General features: G+C 42.1%; 1 protein-coding gene across 1 annotated transcript in view; it reads left to right on the top strand.

Annotated features, from left to right (window-relative positions):
• Rapgef5 (Rap guanine nucleotide exchange factor 5) overlaps positions 1 to 24,669 on the top strand; it is a 212,260-nt gene that overhangs the window by 120,958 nt on the left and 66,633 nt on the right. Inside the window, exon 9 of the mRNA XM_051177828.1 lies at positions 2,663 to 2,788. Coding sequence (XP_051033785.1) covers positions 2,663 to 2,788 — 126 coding nt within the window. The remainder of the gene's footprint in view (positions 1 to 2,662; positions 2,789 to 24,669) is intronic.

The raw sequence follows: 24,669 nt of genomic DNA, 5'->3' as shown, positions 1-24,669 counted from the left end.
ATACCCAAAGAAATCCTCTCTTGAAAAACAAAAAATATCAAACGGTCATCTAAAGAGTAATAATAAAATGAGATAAAACAAATAGCAAGCCAAACTAGAACAGGACAAAACAAACTGTAGAAAAACAGCCAAAGGAAAAGGATGAGGGACACATAGATGCAGAGACACATACACATTCACATATACAGGATTCCCATAGAAACAGAAGAGTGGAAACCATAATTTATATGCAAAGGACCTTTAATTAAAAAAAAAAAAAAAAAACCTCTAGCACAGCTTTGTAAGACAAAGATACAATTGAGTTGGCCACATGCTGCTGGACACGAGGCCTGCCCTTCAGAGGGGTTTGTATCTCCAATAGAAAAGAACTAAGTTTTCCTTTGGAGATGGCTTCTGGGGTGGGGATGGGGGTTTGTGTCCATGTCTGTCAGCACTGAAACCCCATCTGGTGCTGACCAGTGCTGGCCCTGTGCATGCTGCCACAGTCTCTGAGTTCACAGACGTATCAGTGAATTCCTTGTTTCCTTGATGTCCTCCATCCTTTGGTTCTTAAACAGTCTTTCTGCCTTCCCTTCTAGAGGTCTCCAACCTCTGAGGGGAGGGACTTGATCCAGATACCCCATTTAGGACTATAAACTCCTTATATAGCCCAGAAGGAAACTATGTGGTTAGATCCTGCACGTCTCTGATCATGTCACCGATTAGCCCTTGCCCGGTTCTGTGCTACCAGGTTGATATTCTTTCTTGGACCTTTGTCATACCAAGCACACCAAGCCTCAGAGTCCTTGTTCTTCTGCTTAAAACACACTTCTTTGGGAATGGACATAATCTTTTCCTTGCTTCTTTTAGGTCTCTGTTCGATTGTCATCTTACTTGAGAATCTCTGGATCCTCTGGTGACCTCTAGTCATTGCCTTGACCCCTCATGCTTTACTTTTCTTTCCTGTCATATACCACCTAGTATTTCTGGGTTTTTTGTTTATGTTATAGAATCTTCTTCCCCTGATGAATGAATGTAAGCTCCAGGGACAAGAGGGACTTTGGGGGATTTATTCTATAGCTTTAGGATTTATATGGGTGGTTGTTAGGTAAAGTCTACTGAATAGATGTGTAAGGCAGCATAGACAACTAGAGATATGTGTCTGGATACTATTAAATGATGTCACATGAGTATGTTTAATACTAGGAAGGCTGTGTTATTGGGTAAGGGATAGCGCTTGTTCCAGTTGCTTTAAAAGGCAACTGTATGCTCGTGGGCTGATACTAAATAACTTCAAGAGTTATGGGGGGTGGTGGTATGGGGCTTTCCAGCAGCTGGATATCCACCATGCACAGGATGTCTTAAGATAAACTGAGGTCCTTGTCCAAGGAAAGTTAGGAAAGAAACTAAAAACACCATTTGTGAGGAATGTTAAAAGCATAAACCTCACACTTTAGTGGGAGAATTCTGCTTGCTGCCCTCTAGGGGCCTGTGATGGCTAGTTGGAAATTTCTTTTCTTCTGAGCCCTTGGGAATAAAGTTGCAGTTGTTGCTTTGCATACCTAGCTTTATTTCTGTGATGCCATTCAATAGCATGGGTGCCTTTCACACCAGCTGTTAAAACCATGAAGCTTGCCTGACGGTGGTGACACAGACCTTTAATCCCAGCACTTGGGAGGCAGGTGGATCTCTGTGAGTTGGAGGCCACCCTGATCTATATAGAGTGAGTTCCAGGATAACCAGAGTTGCTACATAGAGGGACCTTGCATTGGGTGTGTGTATGGGGGAAGGGGAAACATGAAGCTTGAGTGCTCTCGTAAGCACTGTCCCCATATTTGGTCACATTAGCGAGTATATTCAAATCCTGTAGGTTATGTTGGGTAAATAAAGATTCAGTGGTTTTGACTAATCCTGCCAAGTTAACTTCAGGTTTCTTTATTAGATCATGCCTTGGTATGCTTGTGTGAACCATTTAGGAAAGAATTTGAGTAGAAATAGTTTATAATCTTTGTGTTAGAATGATCTTTTTTTTTTTTCCCTGTTCTAAACTCCTAGATTTACTGCCTTCCTATTATTACTACTTACGGCCTTCAATATATAAATAAATATATGATGCTTAGTGGGTTGTTTCTAAATGCCCATGAGTGCTTTTACTCATGTCCTTATAGTAATTTTCCAGTTGTGGGAGAAAAAAGTTTATCCCATAATCTTCTTGCTAACTGTGTTTGTCCATGGAATGATCCACTCGAGCTAAAGAATTGGGAAGTTGTAGACCGTTATTTTTAGGACTGTATCACTTCACCCTTTTTGCCAGAGTGGTTCCTGGCTAACTTTCCCATGAATTTTTAACCTTTTGCTGGGCTTTGCTTATGTAACAGGAAACAGGCTGTCAGGAACAAACAAATACCAGCCTATCAGACTCACACGTACTAGCAAATGATTTAGTTTGCTCGTCTAGCTCTTAAAGTAGACCGATGCATGCTCCAAATCTGAAGTCTCTGGCATGGTATCTCTACGTTAAGACAACACAGATTTAACTTGGAAAGGCGAAATCTCTTACAAATGCCATGATTTAATTCAGTTCTCAGAGAAAATGTGCTTCCTATAAGGTGAACTTTGTGTTTGTGTCATGTCCTGGGACTGTGGATTTAAGTATATCTTCGCTTTTTCTCCAACTCTTAAGGCTGGGGTGATGTGCAAGCTTCAAGAGAGAGATGATATTGGGCGTATTGAGCTGGTCCAGAAACTAGCAAGAGAAAACTGTCAGTTTTTACAGACAGATAAAAAAGAGCCGGAGAAGTCTGAACAGGTAAGCCCCCTTTCCACTTGGGGATGTGGATTAGAATGGGTGGGGAAAGGCTTGTATATATGAAGTCTTTTATTTGGAATTGCTTAGGATTTTACCTCTGCAAGAAGCCTTCTCAGAAAAAGATGGTAGATGCTCTGAATTCTTGAGCTAGTGGTTTGGGGACCGAGGTTGTAAAAGAACTCTTCTCAGACATACGCCATATAAAAACATAGACAACCAGGAATGCATGCCTACCATGATTCTGACTGTAAATTTTGTTCCATTAAATAATACAGAGAACATAGTTTTTTTGTTTGTTTGTTTTGTTTTGTTTTGTTTTTTGAGAGAATATTCCAATGCACTTTTATGTTTCCCTTGGTTGTGGATCTCGCTTGCAAAGGAATGTATCCTGAGTCACTAGAAACAGATAAAGGACAGAAAAACAGAGAGTGGGTCAGATGGAGATTTCCCAGTAGCTTCTCAGTGCTGTGTTCCAACAAGAGTGACATTGTGTGGATACAGTGAAAGCTGGGGTAAGGACGAGTTGCTTGGTCTCCTGAAAGCAGTTATTCAGCCAGAGCCTGAGAGCCGGAGAATGCTGCCCTCGGGCCGGGGAGACAATGTAGCCACTTTCTTTTGCCACATATTGTAACCCATTGATTGTTGTTTGTAAAAGCTTCACTCTTACTATCCAGGACTGCTCACAAAGCAGACCAGTTCCCTGTCGTTTTCTCTGGCTGTAATTTTTGTTTCACATTTTATTTTCAAACCCTTCTAGGAGAGAAGCTGCTATATGCTTTTTCAAGTCTGTTGATACAAATGACAGAGTTTTGCTGAGCAAGGGATGGGCCAGGACCTTTGGAGCTAGATGTTGAGCTTAGGAGCATGGAATATTTTTCAACGTTTGGCTTAGCATTGTGACAGTTGTCTCAAGTGGTGGGAATGATAATACAATTTCAGAGCCTAGAGGTTGAAATGTTGCAGCTCTAACTGTTGGCTTCAAAGTATACTTGGAAGATTCAGACACCTACGCTTTGCTGAGTATTGCAGAAAAATTCAATTGCTTAAGATGTTAAAAGAACCCTAGGGTTTGCCTGTGCCACAGAGTAATTCTTATCCTGTCAGATCCTTAAGGTATTTGTATGTCTTAATGTGTAACTTCAACGTCTCAAGGAGCTATTATTCCTTTGGATTCATTTTAATTAGGAGACCCATAGCTTTCATTTGCCTTTTTTTTTTTTTTTTTTTTTTTTTTTAATTTCAAAATACACTGTGAGTCCTCACTGTTGATGGTGTGAAATCGTGCCATAGTTTAATTAGGGGTGTTCTTCTTTCCTAGTTGTCCTTTAAATGAACACTGTATCTCTTGGGTGATTGCAAATGAGATGCATTGAACCAGTAACAACTTGGGATAGGGCAGAGTTGTTCAAAGCCAAACGATAGAGCTCACTCCACAAGAGCTAATTGTAGGCTTCGGCCGTGAAGAACTTTGTGCTGTTCACAAGACACTTGTGTTGCCTTTGTTTTGTAATTATTTTAATCCAGAGTATTTCAGTGACAGCTAGTAATACTCCCTCCAATCTGTAGAAAACTGAAGGTGGTGCTAGTCATTCCTAAGGCTTTTTAAAGGAGCCAGAAATTCAAGTGTGAAGATTTGTAGCATGGCTTATGATTATTTTCTTTCTTGCCTTTAAGCCTTTTAAATTGTCAAAAAAAAAAAAAAAAAAATAAGAGTTTTTAGAATTTTCATGGTAATGAAATGTCACATGACAGATAAATTCACATCTCTGAAATGTTTGCATCTAAGAGGAAAGAAGATATGTAAACAAACATTGGAATTATGGCTTTCCCCAGGGGACTTTCCCCCTTGGAGGTTAAAGTAAGGGAAGGGACAGACTATCAAGGACCTTCCCATCTCACTGGCAAATGTAAAATCAGCTGAGGTGTGATTTCCATCTTCAGGATGGTACTGATTGAGTTAGTCAGAACCCATAGCAAAAACCAATGTGCTGTTCCATAAAAGAATGGCTGTATATTAGGTGCCTGTGTGTTCTTCCAATCCTTATCTAAACATCCAAGCCTTCTGACCTGATTTTAAGCATTCATATCTTGAGGATCTGTTGTAACAGTATTTTTGCTAAGTTCGGTGTTGATGAGCATCAGTTTCTTTGCAATCTCGGGCTCTTACTCATGCAAACTCAGTGTAAGCACACAGCACGGGCAGCGGAAACCACAACTCACCAACGCAAACACTCCTCCTCTTATTTCCACAGTAATGAATGACCCAACCCAGCGATTGTGTGCAAATTCCCTTTCTTTCATCGTCTTATAGTCCTTTATCTATCTCATTACCCTTCCTGGCTGAAGCTACATAAAGAATGGCTACATTGACATTAGAATCCCAAATGCTTGATGTATTAGTCTTTTTACTCAGCCCCATTCTCCTGGTGCAGGACACTATATTCTGTTTCTCTCGTTATGTGTATGCCCAGACGGGGAAGTAACTTTGAAGGATAACTACTGGATATGGCACAAAGTTAGTAAAACAAAGCCCTTGCGGCTTTTGTTGTCCTGTTACAAATTCTAAGTGGGCATTTCTAGTATTTTCTTAAATTGGCAAATTCTATGATTATAAATTCATGCAGTCATTAAAATGTTTCACCATGTACTTATGCCATGGTGTTTCAGGAGAAAAAAATTAGAAATGTAATTATCATGTTTCTCAGGAGTCACTCAGCATATCTATCTATTTTCTGTTAACTAGCTATAGGCAAAATTGAGCACCACGCATTTGTAAGTGTTGATAATTAATATGTGAAGACTTATACAAGAGAGCAAAAATAGGACTGTGTCTTCTAAACATTATGATGGGAGAATTAATGTTCTGCCGTTAATTCTTTGAAGAAATTAGCCTCTTATGTAGGCATAGAACTTATAAGTCTTAATTCTGTGGTTTATCAGTGGAGGAGAAAAACGAGCAGGAATTCTGCACTTGACCTTGGAGGATGAGGATGATCAATGACCTCTCAATTTTAGGCAGAGTACCAGCCATTGGTGATTCATGGGGAATGGAAAGGGGTGGGCTGGAAGGCTCAAATGCAGTTGTGAAAGACCTAGTAAGCCACCCTGGTGAGTTTAGACTTGTCTTTTTGGCAAAGGAGAGCCACCAAATAAGACAAGTAACATGACTAGATGTGGGTTTTGTCAGAGCTCTCTGGCTTCAGTTCAGAGGAATAATTGGGTGAGGAAGAGGGAAATGTTGGCAAGAATCTTACAAAGCCATTGTATTCAGTCCGATGAGAGGTGTTAGCCTGTGGGAACTGAGAAGGCGGTAGACGTTAAGAGCTGTATAGGCATGAAATGGCAGAGCTCGATGATTGATAATCAGGAATACATGTTCTATTTTATATTAAATAGGGTTTTTTTTAATACTTATTAATGTTTCTTGAATACAGAGTAGAAATAAATATGTTGTGGTTATTTTTTGTTGTTTATTTTTATCTTTTGAGACAACAATCTCACTGTGTGACTCGGAGTGGCTTTGGATTCATGGTTATCCAGTTTTACTTCTCTGAAAGCTTGGGTAACAACATGCCTGGCCAGAAGTTGCTCTGTCTGTCACCAGAATGATGGTTCAACTTGGGACTTTATCCCAAATTCATGTGAACCACTGACCTTGCTTTGTTTCCATGAGCTGTTCTGAAGTTGTCTGGAATCTCAATATATTTATCATGCTTATGAGTTGCTAGTTGGCTAATGGTGTGGAGACCACATAAACCTCCCCCCCCCAAAAAAAAAACAATCCCCTTGAAATGTCCTCAAAGAGCATCTCTACTTATCCCCACTCTTTTGGCCAAATTTAGCTATTTGCCACTGTGCAATCTACTTTGTTGAGAAAAGGTCTCTATTAATGCTAGGCTTCTTCTCTTGACTGATGTCTTCTGGGTTACTTTGACAGATGCTGTTATTCTAGAATATTCTCTTTATATTTATTCAGGCACTAAACTTTTACTTAGGTTGGTAGGATAGAGAATTTAGAATAATTGTGCTGGCTACCATTCCTCAAAAAGTTAATCTAGTTGTGAAGAAAAGATTGTGATGAATGACAGCTCTGCAGGAAGGGATGCATTGAGAACCCATAGAGATAAACATGTGGGGGGAGGGGAGGATTTGATTTATAGCCGGGGATGCTGGATTCTCTCTATAGCGGAGATGAGATTTGATAATGGTTTTTAAAGTAAGCTTGGGTCAGATTTAAACAACTCTAATTGAAAACTATTCCACTTTGACAGATTGGAAAGCTGAGGGAAATGGCGGTTAGGTAGAGCTAGTCTGAGCTAACTCCAGTGTGGTGGCCTTGAGAGTATATCTTCCCTCAGCACTTGTCATTGGAGTAAGGACACAGAGGAGCTAGGAAGCTCAGACGTCAGGAGTCACGGCATCTCTGAGGAAGAAGAAATGAACGAGACAGGGAGGGAACAAAAATGATGGGAAGATACCACAGGGAGGTGGAGAGACAGGAAAAGGCTGGTGCTTGGTACTCTGCATGTTTTTACATCAATGAAACTGATACTGTGTAGACTTGGGGGCTAGCTTCTGGAGTGCAGCTGCAGTATTAACCAGGAAACTGAAACTGTTTCTCTTGAAATGTAGCTTATGCTTTATGTGCATGAGATATACCAGACCCCCCCCCCCAAGTTTCCACTTGTAGAAACTGTATATAAGCAGTTGTTCAGTAGGATTTTCCTGAGGGGCTTTGTCTCCACCCTACCTCTTCCCACCCAGTTTTCTTCAGTTCCTTTGTTAAGTCTGAGGACCCACCCTACTTCCTTCCCCTTCTCTAATTCACTCATGAGATATGGGTGGGAAGGCTACTTGGCACATTCTGAAGCTGAATCTTGGCATGGTCTGCTGCCTACCCCAGGGAAAGCTCCCTATCGCTCCCCCTGGACCGGAATTTCCTTTTCCCTGTTTCCTGCAGCCTCATCCTGGAATTCTACAGACGTCAAAGGGGCCTCTTGTTTAAGGATTGCTGAGAAGTGGTTTAGTGTATCCTGACTGCTGTCACTACTACTTTATATGTTCAACGTTTGCTTCTGTGACTTCATTTTATTTTAAAAGTAGGGCTAAGTGTAGTCCTGCTTTTTTACTCTGAATGAAATACTAAAAAGGAATGTGCAGCTTATATTCAAATTTGCAACTGTACATGTAGGTGAGATTAATTTCAAATACTCTCACCAGTATTTGAAGTCTGCCATTAAAATGGTTTATCCCAAAAGCTTCTTAAAGAGGAATAGAAGTTTTCTAGTATCATTGTTTGTACTGGAAGCCAGAATTCAGATGTAATGGCTAATTCTTAAGACCTTAAGTTAGGCATCTATAATCACCACATTGAAAGTCATGTTACTTTTCTTGATATTGATATCCTGACTTTGGGGTTGGGTTGGCATTAAAGCTATCGCTGCAGAGGAAATGGGCTCCTTGCTCCATTTTGAATCAATCTGGACTCAGAGTGACAGAAACGATCTGGCCACAGAGTAATACAAAGGTAGGAGATGGTGATTTTTGCACCCAAGAAGTTTACAATCTAGTTTAGAGTAGATCTTGGACATAAAGAACGCAAATTCCTTCAAGACAGTGTTTAGTGAAAGTCTCAGGAGTTCCATTTCGAGGTGCTGAGCCTGAGGGACATAAACCCAGCAAACGCATTTTACAAACGGCCGCCTTCCATGTTCTCCCCACCCTTTTAGGGACAAGGCTTACAAGTCTGGTTCACTCTGTGTGCTCCTGGAATCCTAGACTTTGTTTTCTCCCTCCAAATGGCAGCAGCTATCAGTGTGTCTCGGGGCTGCCTCATGCTGTCTGGTGGACCCATCTGCTCATTCACTGTTTCAGGTTCTCAGAAGGAGCCTGCTGCAGATTCTGCCCTCTCACCATCCCCTTAAGTTCGCTTCAACGCTTTTAACAGAGGGAATTCTGTCCGTTTGTCCTTATGGTGTTTACTTTTTTCTGAATGTGTTCAAGATTACTTTGAAAGCCCAGATAAGAAAGTGGATCCTGGCTTAGTTAGATTTATCAAACTCCCATTATCAGTGTATCTTTATTATTATTTTTTTTCATGCTGTACAAGCGTTCTCTAAGTTTGTTAGGTTCTTACATTGTAAAACTAAAGTAGCCATATCATCTCCACCATGGCTAGGAAATAATTAAATGACGTATAGGAAGCCAGATTATTTTTCTTGGATATTGTCTCTCTTACACCCTCCTCTCTCATGGTAACTCTTCCTAGAACTAATGCTTCCTTCTCTACCTCCATGCTAAGTGATCTAAACTAATATCCCTATGTCCAATACTTTATCAGCTGTTGTCTGGGCAAGTAACTCTTAACACCTTAGCAGACTGGTTTTCTTTAGGTTTCTGGTGGATACTTGAAGACAGACTGTGGTGGAAAGGATGCCCAAGCAGATGGGGAATCTGTGAGAACCATGTACCAGTGAAGAGAGGCAAACAAGAGCTATGGAGGAATAGCAAGATGGAAAATCCAACTCATGATGTGCCTTGGTGTAGGAGGTTCTTGTCCTGCCTGGCCCCACAGCCACTTTGCCCCAAATAAAAACACAAAGAATTTCTTAGTAAACAATGTTTGGCTGGTGGCTCAGGCTTCTTATTGGCTAGCTCTGTCTTAATTATTAACCCATTTCTATTAATCCATGTATTGCCACAAGGCTGTGGCTTACCCATAATCCGGCATGTTACTCTTTGTGGCCTCTCTCTGCCTCCCTCTCCCCAGCCTTCTCCTGGTCTGGTTGCTCCTGCCTAGGCTTTCTTCCTGGCTACTGGACAATCAGTGTTTTATTCATTAACCAGCAAGAGAAACATATACATAAGGACATCCACCGTCACCTTGGCCCCCAGGGAACTGTCCACACACAATTGCCCTTGTAGAACAGCTCTACAAAGAAATCCAAGGCTAAGTTCAGTTACCCATGTAGGAAGTGGGATTGCATATGGGTGAACACTTCGAATAGAGACTTCAAGTAGTCAAGAGAGGTGCACAGACTTCCACCAAGGAGAAGGCAGGATATAAGAGTGTGGAAGAGGGGAGAGATAAGGAGGACTAGGCATTTCAGAGAGAAGAATGACCGGGTGTAATGGCCTGAGAGGTCCTGGCAACTGTAGGAATAGTCTGTGCTGGGTAGAGATGGGATCAGGTGACAAAGCCTGAGGGTGTCGTAGGACCTTGTGAGTTGAGCCTAGTGTTTATAATTAGTGAATCTGAGCTTAGGATTCCAAGATGGAGAAAACACAGCTCTGGTGAAGACTTGTGAGTGAGGGCGTTGGTTTCAGTACTTGAGATTGCTCAGCTGAAGGGTGAAGGGTGGGTTTGAGGGTGAAGGGTGGGTCACATCCGCTCCTTATAAAGCTTGCTTTCTGATTCCTTTCCCATGGTCTTCACTCTTGTTTTGCTTGAGGCAGTAAGTGGCGTGTACATTTAAGGTCTGAGGGAAAAAAGGCCAACTCTGGGGACTTCAGTTCCAGAGAAGACAGAATGTCTACTTATAGCCTGGTTTCAACTTGTTATCTCTTCCCTAAAATACACCACTGCATTGCCGCTTATCTCTAAAAGGTTGACTTAGATTCAGCCAGGGCTTTGTAAAATCAGATTGTGAGCATACAAGCAGCTAGGACAGGGAAGCTTTTGTTGATGGCGGTCTGTCATACATTCACTTAAGTGCAACTTCACTCTGTTGTTTGTGTGCCTCATATGGATTCAGACGAAGTTTTTACTGATCTGAAGTGACTCAGATACTTGAGTTGAGAAAGAAGAAGAATAAAAGGAATTTATAAAAACATTTTCATGTAGAATGTGAAAGGACCCCCTCCCCCTTCTCCCTGTGGTGGAAAGTGGGTAGGAAGGGAAAAAATCCCATCTGGTATCTAACAGCCCTAAATGTTGTGTTAAGGTAACAAAAATAGAGGAGTGTTAAAATATCCTAACAGAACAGACTGTGGGCAAGTGTACGGTACACATTTTTTCTAATAAATTGTGCTAAATATCCATGTTTTTCTTAATACAAGACTGTGTTCCTGTTTGTCATTATATGAAAGTTTTTGTCTGTAACTCTTTTTTTGTTTGTTTGTTGTTGTTCATGTTTTAAAAGACAGCCTTATGTGTCCTAAACTGGACTCATAGTCTCTGTGTAGTCTATTCTGACTGGGCCATGGTGGAACACACCTCTAATCCCAGCACTCAGGAGGCAGAGACAGGCGGATCACTGTGAGTTTGAAGCCAGCTTGGTCTAGAAAGTGAGTTCCAAGACAGGCTACAAAGCTACACAGAGAAACCCTGTCTCGAAAACAAAACAACAACAACAACAACAACACACACACACACACACACACACACACACACACACACACACACACATGACAGAAAGAAAACAAATACCTACAACAAAAAAACATGTCTATCCTGTTATTGAAAATGAAAAGATTGTTATTTAGATCTTTAGACGTCAGTGGTGTGACACTTAGGTTTAGGTTGTAGGGGTTCCCTTCCCTTATCAAAAGGAGGAGAAGTAAGACATTGTACGTGCATGTACATTCCTGTACAATTAAGTGAACAAAACCAACAATTTTGACAATCCTTTATAAATGTCTTCTCTGGGAAGGTTCCAGGAATGGCTGGGGGGGGGATTAAGGCACAGTGAATCATAATAAAGGATTAAGGGATCTTCAAGATCCAAGAAACAGTTGAAGAGAATAGGGATGATCACAAGATGGTTATCATAGCAGGAAGTGTCTTCAGGGCAGGGATTTCTGAGGGGCTCAGGAAAAGTAAATGAGTCATAAGAGCATATATCCTGTTACCCCAAACGTGGAGCAGGAGTGGAATTTACCAAGGTGAAATTTTGGCCCCTGTGCCACCAGAGAAGTGGCACATGGTATAGATGACTCTTTAAATTCTGCGTGAGTTTTGCCTTGTTTGGAATTCGCTGTGAGATCCTTAGGAAGAGAGTACCGACGGTCTTCTAATGGCTACATGCAACATGAAATCCCAAACTGAATTTATGGTTGCCAGATGCTGTTAAGTTTCTGCTCAGTGAACTCGCTCTCACTGTTATTGCAAATCCGGAGGTGATGAGGGCTTTTTGGTTTTGTTTGTTTGTTTGTTTGTTTGTTTGTTTTTTCCACCATCAATTGGAGGCAGTGGAGTTTTCCTCTGAGAACTCTGCACTTTGGAAGGAACTTTAGATGCCATGTGTTTTGTGTTAGTGAGAAAGCTGTTCCCTTTGTAAACTGGCTCCTGCTAAATGGGATTTGTAAGCAGTCACCTTAAGATGGGTGATGAATAAAATATGATGGTTAATCACAAGAAAATGTTAAAAAATATATATATTTCCATTGGTAATATTTCTCTATTAAAGCAGATATATTTAGCCTCTGTAAACGGAAGTAAAAACTCACTAATAAAAGCACAGCAACTGTAGGCTCGGTAGAGAATGTAAGTTTACCCCTAAGTGTTCTTGTATTTATATATTGTGTGGTCCTGGGTCAAGGCTAGCATGATTGAAATGGCCCCAAGCTCCAATAAACTGCTTCTGTTGAGCAAATTTCTCTCCTTTATTAGCAAGTTACCCCATCAGAAAAATTAGCATCTCATGAAAGCAGAAACCAATAATTTTGTCAGCAAAATATAAATAGGGTCATTCAGTTCTTCTCATTAAACACCCATCAGGAAGCACATATCCAAAAATTATCTCAGTATTAAAACAACACTCAGATATATCTGTAAAAACCGGGTGGGAAATTAGGGTAATTGGAGCGTTGAAGATTATTCTGTCCCCTCTAATAATAGGTGTGACTGGAATTTTAAAAGATGTAATTGAGTTAAAAAAAAAAAAAAAAAAAAAAAAAAGGGCAGAGACAAGGAGCACGTGTGGCCAAGCTGACAACAATACATTCCTCCTGCAGGTTAAAACCCTAGAGGTGGGCAAGGAAGATTTTGAGCCTAAAGAAGGTAGAATTCAAAACACTGAAACAAAACAAAGGAGATAATTTGGAACTGCAGTATAACTCAGTGAGAGAGGGCTTGTCTAGCATGTGAACGACTCTGGATTCCATTCCTAGCAACACGCACACACATGCACACACTCACATACATGCACACACTCACACACACACTCGCACATGGATACACACACACCAGTGGTATCTTGATTTGCATTTAAAGAATGTACTTGAATGCCAGGTGCTTGTGCACAAAAACCTTTGATGACTCCTTGAACAAGTAAATGCCATTTTCATTGTAATTTGGCAGGTACATCTGACCTTTATTTTAAAGTAGATCCCATTTCCATCTAATAAAATCCCTGGCCATCAACGTTACTCATAATCTTGGCATACTAAGCAAGTTTGCCCAGACCTGAGAAAATGCACCACACCCTGGAGAGATCCTTCCTGCTGGAGATCGGGGAGATCAGCACAGCTCTCTGGTGCATCCACTGTCTATCTACAACTGCTGTGCTGTACTGTGCCCACCCTCTACTGTTTGCCGTATTTTCATCTTAACTCCGACTTACACCTTATATTCTACACATACTAATTTGGGATCTCTGTGAAGGAATGCAGTGGGAGAGTGTCTGGTTAATCCAAAGCCTGAGCTTTGAGGTTGCTTCTGTGCTGAACAGAAGAACTGGAAATGACGCCTTTGCTCGTTTTGAATGCAGAATAACAGGCTGAATGTCTCAGCCTGGTGGCCCTGCAGGGGGACGAAGGGCTGGGTATATACAAACGTCTGCTATGATGAACTGAAGTATTCTTTAGCTGAATGAAATGGGCCACAGGCCTTTGGTTATTCAGTGAGCTTACTTCAGGCAGGGCCCTACAAGTGGCAATCGTTTAGCTACGTACCGCACATAAAGTTCACATTGTTGAAATCCTAGACACTTTTTAATGTTGGTTTAAACTTCTTTCTCCGTGCACAGAGGCAAGCTTTTTAGGGACCTGGTGGTAATGGTTTTATTGTTGCCTCCATCCACTGATAGAAACAGTGCCTGAGCACTTGTGACCAAGAATGGAACAACAGGGAAGGAAACAAGCAAGTTGTGATTTGAACCAGAAGGCAGCAACTCTCGGTGAAGGAAGGATGAGAAAGCAAGGCAGAGGGAGTCAAGAACAGTGAATTCAGCAGGGGGGACTAGGATGGACTCCCAGGAGGGAAAAAGCTACACGGTGACATTTGTTTCCAAAACCATCTTTTCTCACATGCCTTTAGTCATTAGTCTCTTCCACTTCTGTGATGTAACCCTATTAGGATACTAATCACAAATGACAACGATCCCAAGTCTTACAGAGGTTACATGTTGTTGTTACTCATCACCTTTCCTGACTCTCCAGTTTTCTAGCTATAAAAACACTCCCAAGAACGCATTCATATGTCTTAATACAGACCTGGGCGGTGATTAATCAATGCCTCCATCTTTTCTGAAAACAAATTCCATCTGGAGGAGATATAGGGCTATGTCATGGTGCAGAATCAGGTATTGGGCAACATGTCAGAACTTCAGGCACATTTCTTATATTTTTTGGTTAGGAGCCTAGCCTTCAATGGCTGAGCCATCTCTCCAGCCATTAAGGTACATTTTTTTAAATTTTTTTCTTATTTTACATATTGATCCCAGTTCCCTCTCCCTCCCATCATCCCATGCTTCCCACTGACCCCACCATCCCATCCCCCACCCACTCCCCAGGGAGGGTGAGCCATTCCAGGCGGGATCACCAAAATCTGTCAAGTTATTTGGGGTAGGGCCTAGGCACTCCGGCCTGTCTCTAGGTTAAGGGAGTATCCCTCCATGGGGAATAAATGTGCTCCTGAAGTAAGGCACATTTCTTAATGGTTGGAAGTACCAATTGTGAGGGCCTGGAGAGATGGGTCAGTGGATAGGGCACTCATTCCTCTTGCAGAGGACACAGGTTCAATTCCCATCACCTACATGGTGGCTCACAACAGTGCCTATTTCCAGCTCCAGGGGATCCAGTGCCTACTTCTGACTTTTGTAGATACCATGCACACACATAGTATGTATACATATCTGCAGACAAAACACCCATACACATAAACATAAGTTTAAAAAAAGCACCAATTGAAAACGTAATGTTTGAATTCCGTAGGGAATTTAGAAATGATAGACACAATGAAGTAAAGAAAAGTTTAGTGACAACTAACTACTTCTCTCATTTTCCTGCCGCCTCCAATTTGTGCACAGGGAAGTTTCCTCAAGATTCCACGGCACATTGAGCACACCTTTCCACTTGGGACAAACATGTTTTCCAATCACACAGCAGTACTGCCCAATTCTACAAAAGACTCTACCTATACCATAAGCGGTATTTCCCCAGTACAATTACTACTTACAGGCACAAACTTTCCTGTTGTGGCCCAGCTATTTCTCATTAAAGCTTGTGGAACTTTTACTAAGTCAGCAAAACTTGAAAGCACTTGTTCCAGAATGCCCACACTTCTTGCCTTCACCTTCACGGAGGAGTGGGGATGGGCAGGGAGGGGGGAGCGGAGAAAGGGAAATCTTGCTACCTTGTTGCAATTTACATTACTTGTTTTAAAAGAAAAGTTAAATGCTTGTAACTTTTTCTTTTTTGTTTAATCCATTTGCCTCCTTGGCCCATTTTCCATTCGTTGACTTAAATCAATTCTTTATACATAGAGGCTACAAAATGTTGTAGTATTGATTACATATAGTTTCCTCCCAGTTTATCTCCTATTTATTTAGTAATTTTTGTGAGCAAAAATACTATGTCTCCTACTCTTCTTCACTTCAAAGTTTGCATTAAGACCTAAACCCTTCCACTTCTAAGGCCAGATAGACACACAACCTTCTAGAGTTGCCTTTTACATTTAGATCTTTAATGTAAAAGTCAGATTTCTTAATTACCTATCACATGTATAAGTTTATGTCGCTTAAACTTCCAAGTTAAATATTTTGATTATACATTGGACTGTCCTTTCCTTTGTGAGCCTCATTTCCCATTTATTAAATTAAGATTTAGACATCTATTATTTCTTTCGACTCTAAAACCATCCCTTCCCACATATGTACATACAAGTTAAGTGGCATCCATACTTTGGAGTGTTGAATTCTTGTGGGGAGGGGGGAATAGGGTGTTTCCATTTAGTAATGGCTATCAATTGATTGCTCGGGATGCTTCCAGTAGCTTCATTTTCCTACTCTAATTGAATATGCCTCTCAGTGCCAAGAATCCTTCTGTTCTTTTATGTCCTAAAAATAGCTAGAACTTCTAAAAATTTACTGTCAAATGCTGTTGCTATGAGATTAATGGCTCATCTGGCCTAACCAGCTAAAATCTGTCTGCCTTATCAGGTTATTAAAACCACATTTTAAATCGTTGTTAAATATTTGGAATTATTTTTTTTCTGAGTTCAGAATGTCCTGAAGAAAACAGTGATCTAGAATTCCTAAATCTTGACAAATAGTAGAACTTACTGAACTCTTGTAAATACCAAGCAAGCTGTCTGGTTATTATTATCAGCCTGGTTCCTTTACTAACCACTGCACAGTACCATCCCAAACTACTGTTTTCCCAACATGTCAAACTCCCTTACGAAGAAGTTTCTCTGTCGGCAGTGGCCCATCTGTCTTATTTGAACTTCAATCCCCAGGGTTGGGCACTAGGCTTTTAGTCAGTGTGTGGAGATGGATCTTCTGGTAGAGAAGGCAACTATGGGTAGATGTAAAACATTTTCCAAGTTCGAACACTAAACCAGATCTGTGAAAATTCGAAATTGCGTCAGTGCTAGGACTCAAGTTGACTGGAGATTTCACATTTTAAGTAAAAAAGTTTGCTGTCTTCCGATCAGTGAGAGAGACATGGATGGCTCAGTTGATAAAGGTGCTTGTGGTGCCTGCAAGCCTGGATGGATATTGGTTAATCTTCTGTTACGGAGATGGAATACGCTGACAAAACACAACTTTATGAAGAACAGGTTTATTTCTGGCCACAGTTCCTGAGGGAATACATACAGTCCATCATCTGGGGGAAGGCATGGCAACTGGCTACTTGATCACATCCTATCAGCACACAGGAGGCAGCAAGTGAGCACAGGAAATGGAGCCAAGATAAATTAACCCTTGAAGCCTACCCTCCAGTGACATACATCCCCAGCCAGGCCCCACCTCCATGACCTTTGTGAGCAGCACTGCCAACTGGGGGCCAAGTGCTCACTCCACACGTGAGCCCGTGGAAGACATGTTTCATTCCAACTCAGCTGGTGACCTGAGTTTAATCCCGGGATCCACATAAGGGCTGAAAGAGAGAACCAGTTATACAGAATTATCCTAACACCCACATACATGTCGTGGCATGTGTACCCACACTAATACACCTTACCTGTAATCATACACATACACACAGTTTTTAAAACAAGTTTCCCGTCTTAAGAATCAGCCTGGACAGGATAAGCAGAAAGTCAGGAGCCTTGTCACTTACAATCTGCAGTTGTGGATAAGGCTTCGCAAGAGTTGGTGGTTGGCGAAGAGTAGACACGGCAGTAGTAGGTTACTTTTGGTTTCTGTGCAAGGATTTTGGTCTTTGACACTTCCGGTTCATGCATTATCATGTAAACCCATTTCTTCCCTGTCTATTCTCCTCTTCTTTCCATATCTCTATCTCCAGCTGAGAAAAAGATCAGAGAAATATTCCTTGTGTATCCAAATGCATCTGTGCCTTATTTTAGCCCTTTCTCTTCCCGTATACATCCTGGCATTTGGGTTGTTTGCTTGCAGGTTTCCCAGAGCACTCCAGCAATACACCATTGTACTTACAATTCTCTTAATCGGTTTTAATAGCAACTTTGTATGGTTGCACAGTACACACAGAATGGCAAATTGTTTTACTTGCTTTTCTTCCGGTCTTGTGAAATGCAGTTTGTGAGGTGGTTACAACACAGACTAAAAAAACCGGCGTCTCTAAAAACACGCAGGAATGCACAAAATATGAGAAAAAGAAAACATGAGTGTTTACCTAAGATGCCTCCTCCAATCTCCTCACGCCCATTCCGTGTGGTCTAGCAGTTGCTATGGTAACTAGGAATTTTTCATTTCATAATTTGTATAAATACTGAAGCTGCTCTTTCATTGCAGCTTGGCCCTCTCTAAAGCTAGCACGCGTGTGTGAGTGCATACACACCGAAAGATCCTTGTCCATACAGCAAGCGTGCGCGCGCGCGCACACACACACACACACACACACACACACACACACACACACACTCTAAAATGTAATAGAGTTCCTGGTCTTAACAGCTCTCCAGTTTTATCATCCTTTACGATTTGTCTTGTGTAAGTTTGAAGAGCGCTTCTGTTTGGTCTGACCAAAGAGAAGAACTAAATTTTTCAGGTAATTTAAGTTTATGAATTAGGTCTTCACTCAATCAGGATGCATTATTGAGGGCTTCTGGGGTTCAGACTCTTTATAAGAGTAATTTGGAGTAGACAAAGCCATTGGGACCAGTGAGGGTTGACCATTTAATACTGCTCTGAAATTTTATACCATCACCTTGTTATTCAGATTCCATAGTCTTTTTCTGAAAAGCCCCTGCTGTGAATTCTTCTAAACAATTATATATGCAACTAGATTATAAAAAGGTTTTCCTAGTCATAATTAGTGTAGTTCTCCCCCCCCCCCAAATCTTTGGGTTGCTAGTGAACTGTCTGTATTGACATTTTCCCCTTGAAATATCTTACACACACACACTCACAAGGGCAGGGGGTTACTTGGGAATTCTAGAAAGCTAAAAGCTTTTCTTGTGTGTGGCATTATTCATACTCGTCCTATTTGTAATACCTCCATAGAAACAAGATATCAGATTTCATTCTTTAATTTGCCTTCTTAAAAATACCTTGGTTAGAAATAAATTATAGTTTTTTTTCTTTGCATGCTTGCTTGCTTTTTAGTTCTATAAGGATATGTGAATAGACTGGTAGAAATATGGGCAGTTTTCAGTACTGATCATCTCCCTGTTAAAAAAAAACCCAGCATGAAGGAACCCAGAGACCATTATCTGGAGTTACAATGGGCTGTGGGTTGAATGAGTTCCTGTGTTCCAAGTGTTGATGGACATGAAGTTCTTCAAGGATCTTGGTTATCGATAGTGTTTTCCTCTTTCCCTATGTCAAGACATACTGAAGAGTCTAGTGTGGATCTGAAGTTCTTCCCTTTTTTCTAAATTACCTTCAAATAGGCCTCTATTAAATTGTGTGTGTGTGTGTGTGTGTGTGCGCGTGCGCGCGTGCACACGTGTGCACACACACTTGCATTCAAATATACAAAATCTAAAATGCTCTCACTTGGCCTTTGGCAAGGACTGTATGCCAACATGCTGAAGAGGCCCCCGTCCTCTGAACACAGGTAGAAGGTGATTCATAGAGCCACGATGACTTTGGTGGCATCAGGCTCTTTGCTGCCCACACAGATCTCACTGACACGTTCACTCTTCCCTTGCAAGTTGACAGCCCTCCCCTCCCCCTCTCCCCCTCTAAGATGCAGGACATTAACAAACTCCTGAAATAAAAAAAAAAAAAAGGTAGAGTTAGAGGCCTGAACTTGCCCATCCCCTTTCATGTGTTAGTTTAGTTACTGTGAGTGTTTTTTAGCGGTTGGAGGTTCAGGGGTTCCTTGATTGCCAGAGAGAAACAACTGTGACCTCCATCAGGAGTGGTCCAGCTCTTCATCCATGGTCCTTCTCCAGTAGAGGGTGTTGGTCTTCCTTTTTCTCCTGGCTTAGTAAGCTATGGGATTAACTCCCGGGATGTTACGATGTCTGTCAGTGGCTCACATAGTACCAAAGGGAGCTGCTCCCACCACAACAGGGTGATGTTATTAGTTGTGTTTAGGAACACTTAAGTCTTCTTTGGATTTTTTCAAGGCAGAGTTTCTCTGTATAGTCATGGCTGTCCTGGAACCCCCTCTGTAAACTAGGCTGGCCATGAACTCAGAGATCCACCTGTCTCTGCCTCCCAAGTTCTGGGATTAAAGGCGTGCACCACTACTTCCCAGCTAACACGTAGATCTTAATGTACTGGAATGACATATTGTCCTATATAGTTTATATGCTTTTCTGTTTTTAGAGGTTTTGTTTTGCTTTCCTTTTGGTGGAGGCTTTCTCTGTTCCCAACACTTAGCTTGGACTTTTACATACATTTTTCTAACAAAAGGTTCTTTGTCCTGCTGCTCTTCTCAGCCCCAAATAAACATGCAAAAACATATTAATTATACAATGGTTGGTCAGTAGCTTGGGCTTCTGTTAGCTAGCTCTGTCTTAATTATTACCCAATTTCTATTAATCTAAGTATTTTCATGTAGTCTTATCTTACCGGAGAAGGGTCCAGAACAGTTACTCCTCTGGCGGCCTACATAGCTACTCCTCTCTGCCTACACTTTCCAGAATTCTCATCTCATTGCCCCGCCTGTCTTCCTGTCTCATTGGCCAAACAGTGTTTTATTCATCAACCAATAAGAGAAACCTATGCAGAAGGACATCCCCCACCTCATATTATCCCGTTCAATGCAGGAAACTAATACTCAAAGACATTGAAGAACCTAAGCAAAAGCCAGCCTTCCAGTAAGTGGTAAATCTAGGACTGGAGCCCAGGAACACCCATTCTAGCTTTGATGGAGTTAATTGGTTTAATTTGATTCTGGCCATAACTTCTTTGAAAAAATGTCATCTAACATTTATGTGATTAATCATTGATTATTACCCATGAAACGAGGAGAGATGGTGCATACCTCTGGCAGGGGTTTATTGAGAAAGGATGTGGTAAGGAATGCGGATTGGTAAACACCATAAACTTACCTAATTCCTACTGACTGAATGGTAGTTGGGGCGGGGCTGTGGTTTGTCCTTGCATAAATTACCTGTTTTAGTGCCTGTAAATCCACTGAAGGGGATACTATCCTATTATTTCAAGTGATGCCGTGGAGTTTGGGAAGTATGTTTTCCTCCAGCAACATGACTTGATAGCCCTCGTCAAGACTTGGTTCTGTATTAGGACTCTCATTAACAAAGCCCAATCCCCTCACCTCAGCACTGTTTGGCTGTTTGCTTGCACCCATGAGCCTGGCTTTTCTCTGAGGAACTCCCTGAGTGACAAGTGGCTCAAAGCACCCGAGAGTCAGAATCTGACTTGGTTTCTGCTCTGCTAAAGCTATGCCTGTGACTCGGGTCCAAATAGGCAGCCTTGGCTCCTAAACACAGGTGGACAAGACCTTGGCTCTCTGTTCTGGACCCTCTCTTATTCCCTACTGCACTCTCTGGAGTACTCCCTCTGGGGCTGACCCCTGTTCTCTCTGTGGCTTTGACTGGCCCTCTATCCTTCACCTTGAGCTTATGGATGTGTAGTACCACCCCACCCAATTCTGCTCTGGCTGATGGTATGATACAGAAAAGTAAACACACGAAATCCCTGATCCATGCAACTGAAGTCTGTGTGTGGCGCTAACTCTACTATCGGTCCTCTCTCTTCTGCTGCCCCCCGCCCCCCGACATCCCCATCCTGATTCCCAATTCTGGCCATCAACCAAGAGTTTCTATACTGGGACAAGAGGGCCTGCTGGGAAGTACGATGAAAACAATAACACCCGTGTGACTGAGTACCTTCTCAAGGGTCATACGGGAGTGCGGTGTAGGAGCTGAGCGCAGTAATTAATGCCAGTACTAGACAAGAGTTAAGGCAAGCGTGTAGGACTGGAAACACTAGCACAGCTACTCTGAAGTTTCCAGATCTTCTGACAGTAGGGAGTGGACACGTGAGCCTCATGGCACACTCTGGATTGATAAATTGACAGTGTCTCTGGAGACAGCACACCCTCTCTTCCATTACCCCTTTGCTGTGTGTAGTGCTGCCCTCTGTGGACCTGGTCACCTGCATTCTCCTGCTCTGAATGGGACCTGGTCAGTGGGAGGCTAAGACAGAGCTCAATGGCTGCAGCCCATTTATGTCTCTGGCTACAACGGGACCTAGTATTCACCTATATAGCTAGTCAGCTCTTCCAACTATAGCCATGCACTCTCTCTCGATCTCCCCCCCCCCCCGGGTGTGTGTGTATGTGTGTGTGTGTGTTATCCTGGGATCATCGCATCACTTTTGCATGGTTTCCTCAATCCTGCCCAAACTTCTATAAATGGCCCCTTCACTGAATGCCTTCAAACCTACTAATTGTGATCTCCTTCTCAGCTGTGTCTAAGAGCATCCGTCAAGCTGCATCAGTAGCTCATTGGAACAGTCTCACCATGAAGACAGTGACCTTGTATCTCGAGATGTCATAGCTCACCCTCTCTCTTCTGCTAGCGTAGCAAGCACACAAGCTGCAGCCAGCTTCAGCATCAGATCCCTACACTTGCTCTAGATTTAGGATTCGTAGATACCTTGTTTTATATTACTACTCTTAAAGGGAATAAGTTTTAATGCACTTCTTCCTGAGCAACTACCAGCTGTCTACCCTGTTATATTTAATGGTTTTGGTCAAGTTTGGTCAGATACCATAATACATTCATGTTTTCTTTCACACCTAAAAAACACTCTTTTTTTTTTTTTTTTTTTTTTTTTTTTAGGTTTCATGAATTTGGGTGTGATGAATTCAGTTAGGTGAATTCATGCAGCTTTAGCTTGTTATTAGTTTAATGTGTATGGTGTAAAAATAAAGAACTAGTTATCATTATTTAATTATTCTTCTGCTAGAGCAAATTGTATGAAGATGGGTTTCTTAGGCCAGTGCTTTTGAGTTCTGGAACTCTTAACTGCTCACCTGACACAGTTGACCCCTGCCTTCAGTCTGCCCCACCCAAGCATCTCTGTCTCTGTCTCCCCCCCCCTTTTTTTTTTTGTGTGGTGCTGGGATGAAACAGGATCTACTTAGTAAGCAGGACATACACCACCTCCAACCCTTAATCTTTGTTTTGCTGAGTATTGTCTTTCAGCAATATTTTTTTCTTCATAACCTCAAAAAAAAAAAAAAAGACTGATTTCCATGAGGAAAAAAAATGAATCGTGAGATAAAATATGAAAAAAAATCTATGGAGTTTGGTCTCAGAGAAAGCTCTCTTTGGTCTGAGGAAGGTTCTGTTTCATTTATCGCCCAACACAGACACACACACACACACACACACACACACACACACACACACACCAATAAGAACTGTAGTTGTATGGTACCCACATTCACAATACCAAAACAGATGCGGGCCCTGGTGGCTTGGTTTGCTGAGCTGTGTGTGGATTTCCAGTACAAGATGTGAAGAGATGTCTGGTTGCTAAGTCAGGTGCCTTCCTCATAGTTGAGAGAGCAACGTTCTTGACTTCTGGGAGAAAAGTAGGGTCAAGACAGATGAGTTATATGAAGCTTCAGCCCTGGAAAGAATGAGGAGCCTGCCCTTCTCGATGCGGACGGTCTCCAGGTGTTCTCGTCTTGCTGACAGGCCTGGCTCAACTTGAGAGATGTCTCATTGCATGCACTCTGTTTGTACAGCTTGAAACTGAGCCACACTCAGCCTTTTCTGTCTTGCCACCCACAGGTGGAAAGTTACCTGCAGCATGTCATTAGTAATCACAGACTCTCTCACAAGGCTCAGAAGCTCCCGGTGGAAACGGTGTTGTGCCTCTGGTTTTCCTCCTCTGATCTGTAAGCCCTCATTAGGTTTATCCGTGTGGTCAGAGCACGGGCTTCCCTGATGTCCCATTCCTATTGGGTCTATTTCTCAAATGCAGCAATACCATCTCATTAGTTCTGGTGCTGGGCTTGCCTTTGCTGCTAGGTAAGCAAACCGCGTTAGACATTTGTGATTTAGTAACTAATAACTGCATGATGTTTCACACATCAAAAGACGTATCATATGTTACCTTAAAAAGTGACTGTGCCCCGGGGCTGTCTCCCGCTGGTTTTCAAATAAGCTTCTCAATCGAAGATCCCCAACGAGAATGGGTTATTCTGAGCTCATAAGTAACTCCCAAGCTGTTTGTCATGATCCAGTTTCACAGACAGGCCAGTGCTTGGGTTACCTGTCTGTTTGAGTACCTTGTTTCAGTACATGGTCAAGGCAGCAGAGTGGCTGGTGTTTTATCCACTACCACAGTAGCCTGGCGCCCCTGCTGTGAGGGACACCTCCCAGCAAAGAGTCTCCTGCCTTAGCCACAGCAGAACTCACTGCTTCCAGGATCCAGCTGTCCTCTTGCCTTTCACTTTAAAGTCCACATTTATCAATCCATCCATCTTGTATTCATTAGCTTATTCAGTAAACGTTCACTGGTGTGTCATGTCAAGATCCAGTCTGTTGAGAGTGCAAAATAAAATCATCTGCTGCAGGAGCGATCACAGTTTGTGAAGGACAGGAAGCTGCATCAAGTGAGAAAGGTCCATGTGGTTTGAGGGGTCACTCGGGAGGTCAGGGTGATGGTTTCCCAGAGGAGGTGCCCTTGCTGTGGAAGAGTAAGGCCAGGGCTGTGTGATGGAAGGATGTCCAGCAAGCTCCTGGCTGTTAACTCTGTGCTTTTAAGTTGCAGTCGTGATTGCCGTATGAGAAGCTTTAAGACCATCGGGAGGTATGTTCATCCTATGACTTGATGCTGATGTTGCAGAAACAGCACCAGTGTGTGTGTGTGGAGGGGGGGGAGGTTGGCCTTGTGGTCCTGTGACTTGATGCTGATGTTGCCAGCCTGTTATCTTCTCTCAGGCTGTCCCACATCTGGTATGATTTTTGAGCAGTGAGTCAGTCATGTGAGGATAAAACTGGTTAGGGGAGGATGGGGTATAAAAAAGAGGTACAAAAGCATTGTATTATAACACAGCCTGCCATTCGACATGGTCTT

This window comes from Phodopus roborovskii, unplaced genomic scaffold (genome assembly GCF_943737965.1).
Source record: "Phodopus roborovskii unplaced genomic scaffold, PHOROB, whole genome shotgun sequence".
In the NCBI taxonomy this organism is placed as follows: Eukaryota; Metazoa; Chordata; class Mammalia; order Rodentia; family Cricetidae; genus Phodopus; species Phodopus roborovskii.
The sequence above is the reverse complement of the archived record's forward strand: the minus strand, read 5'-3'. Positions and strand labels throughout refer to the sequence as shown.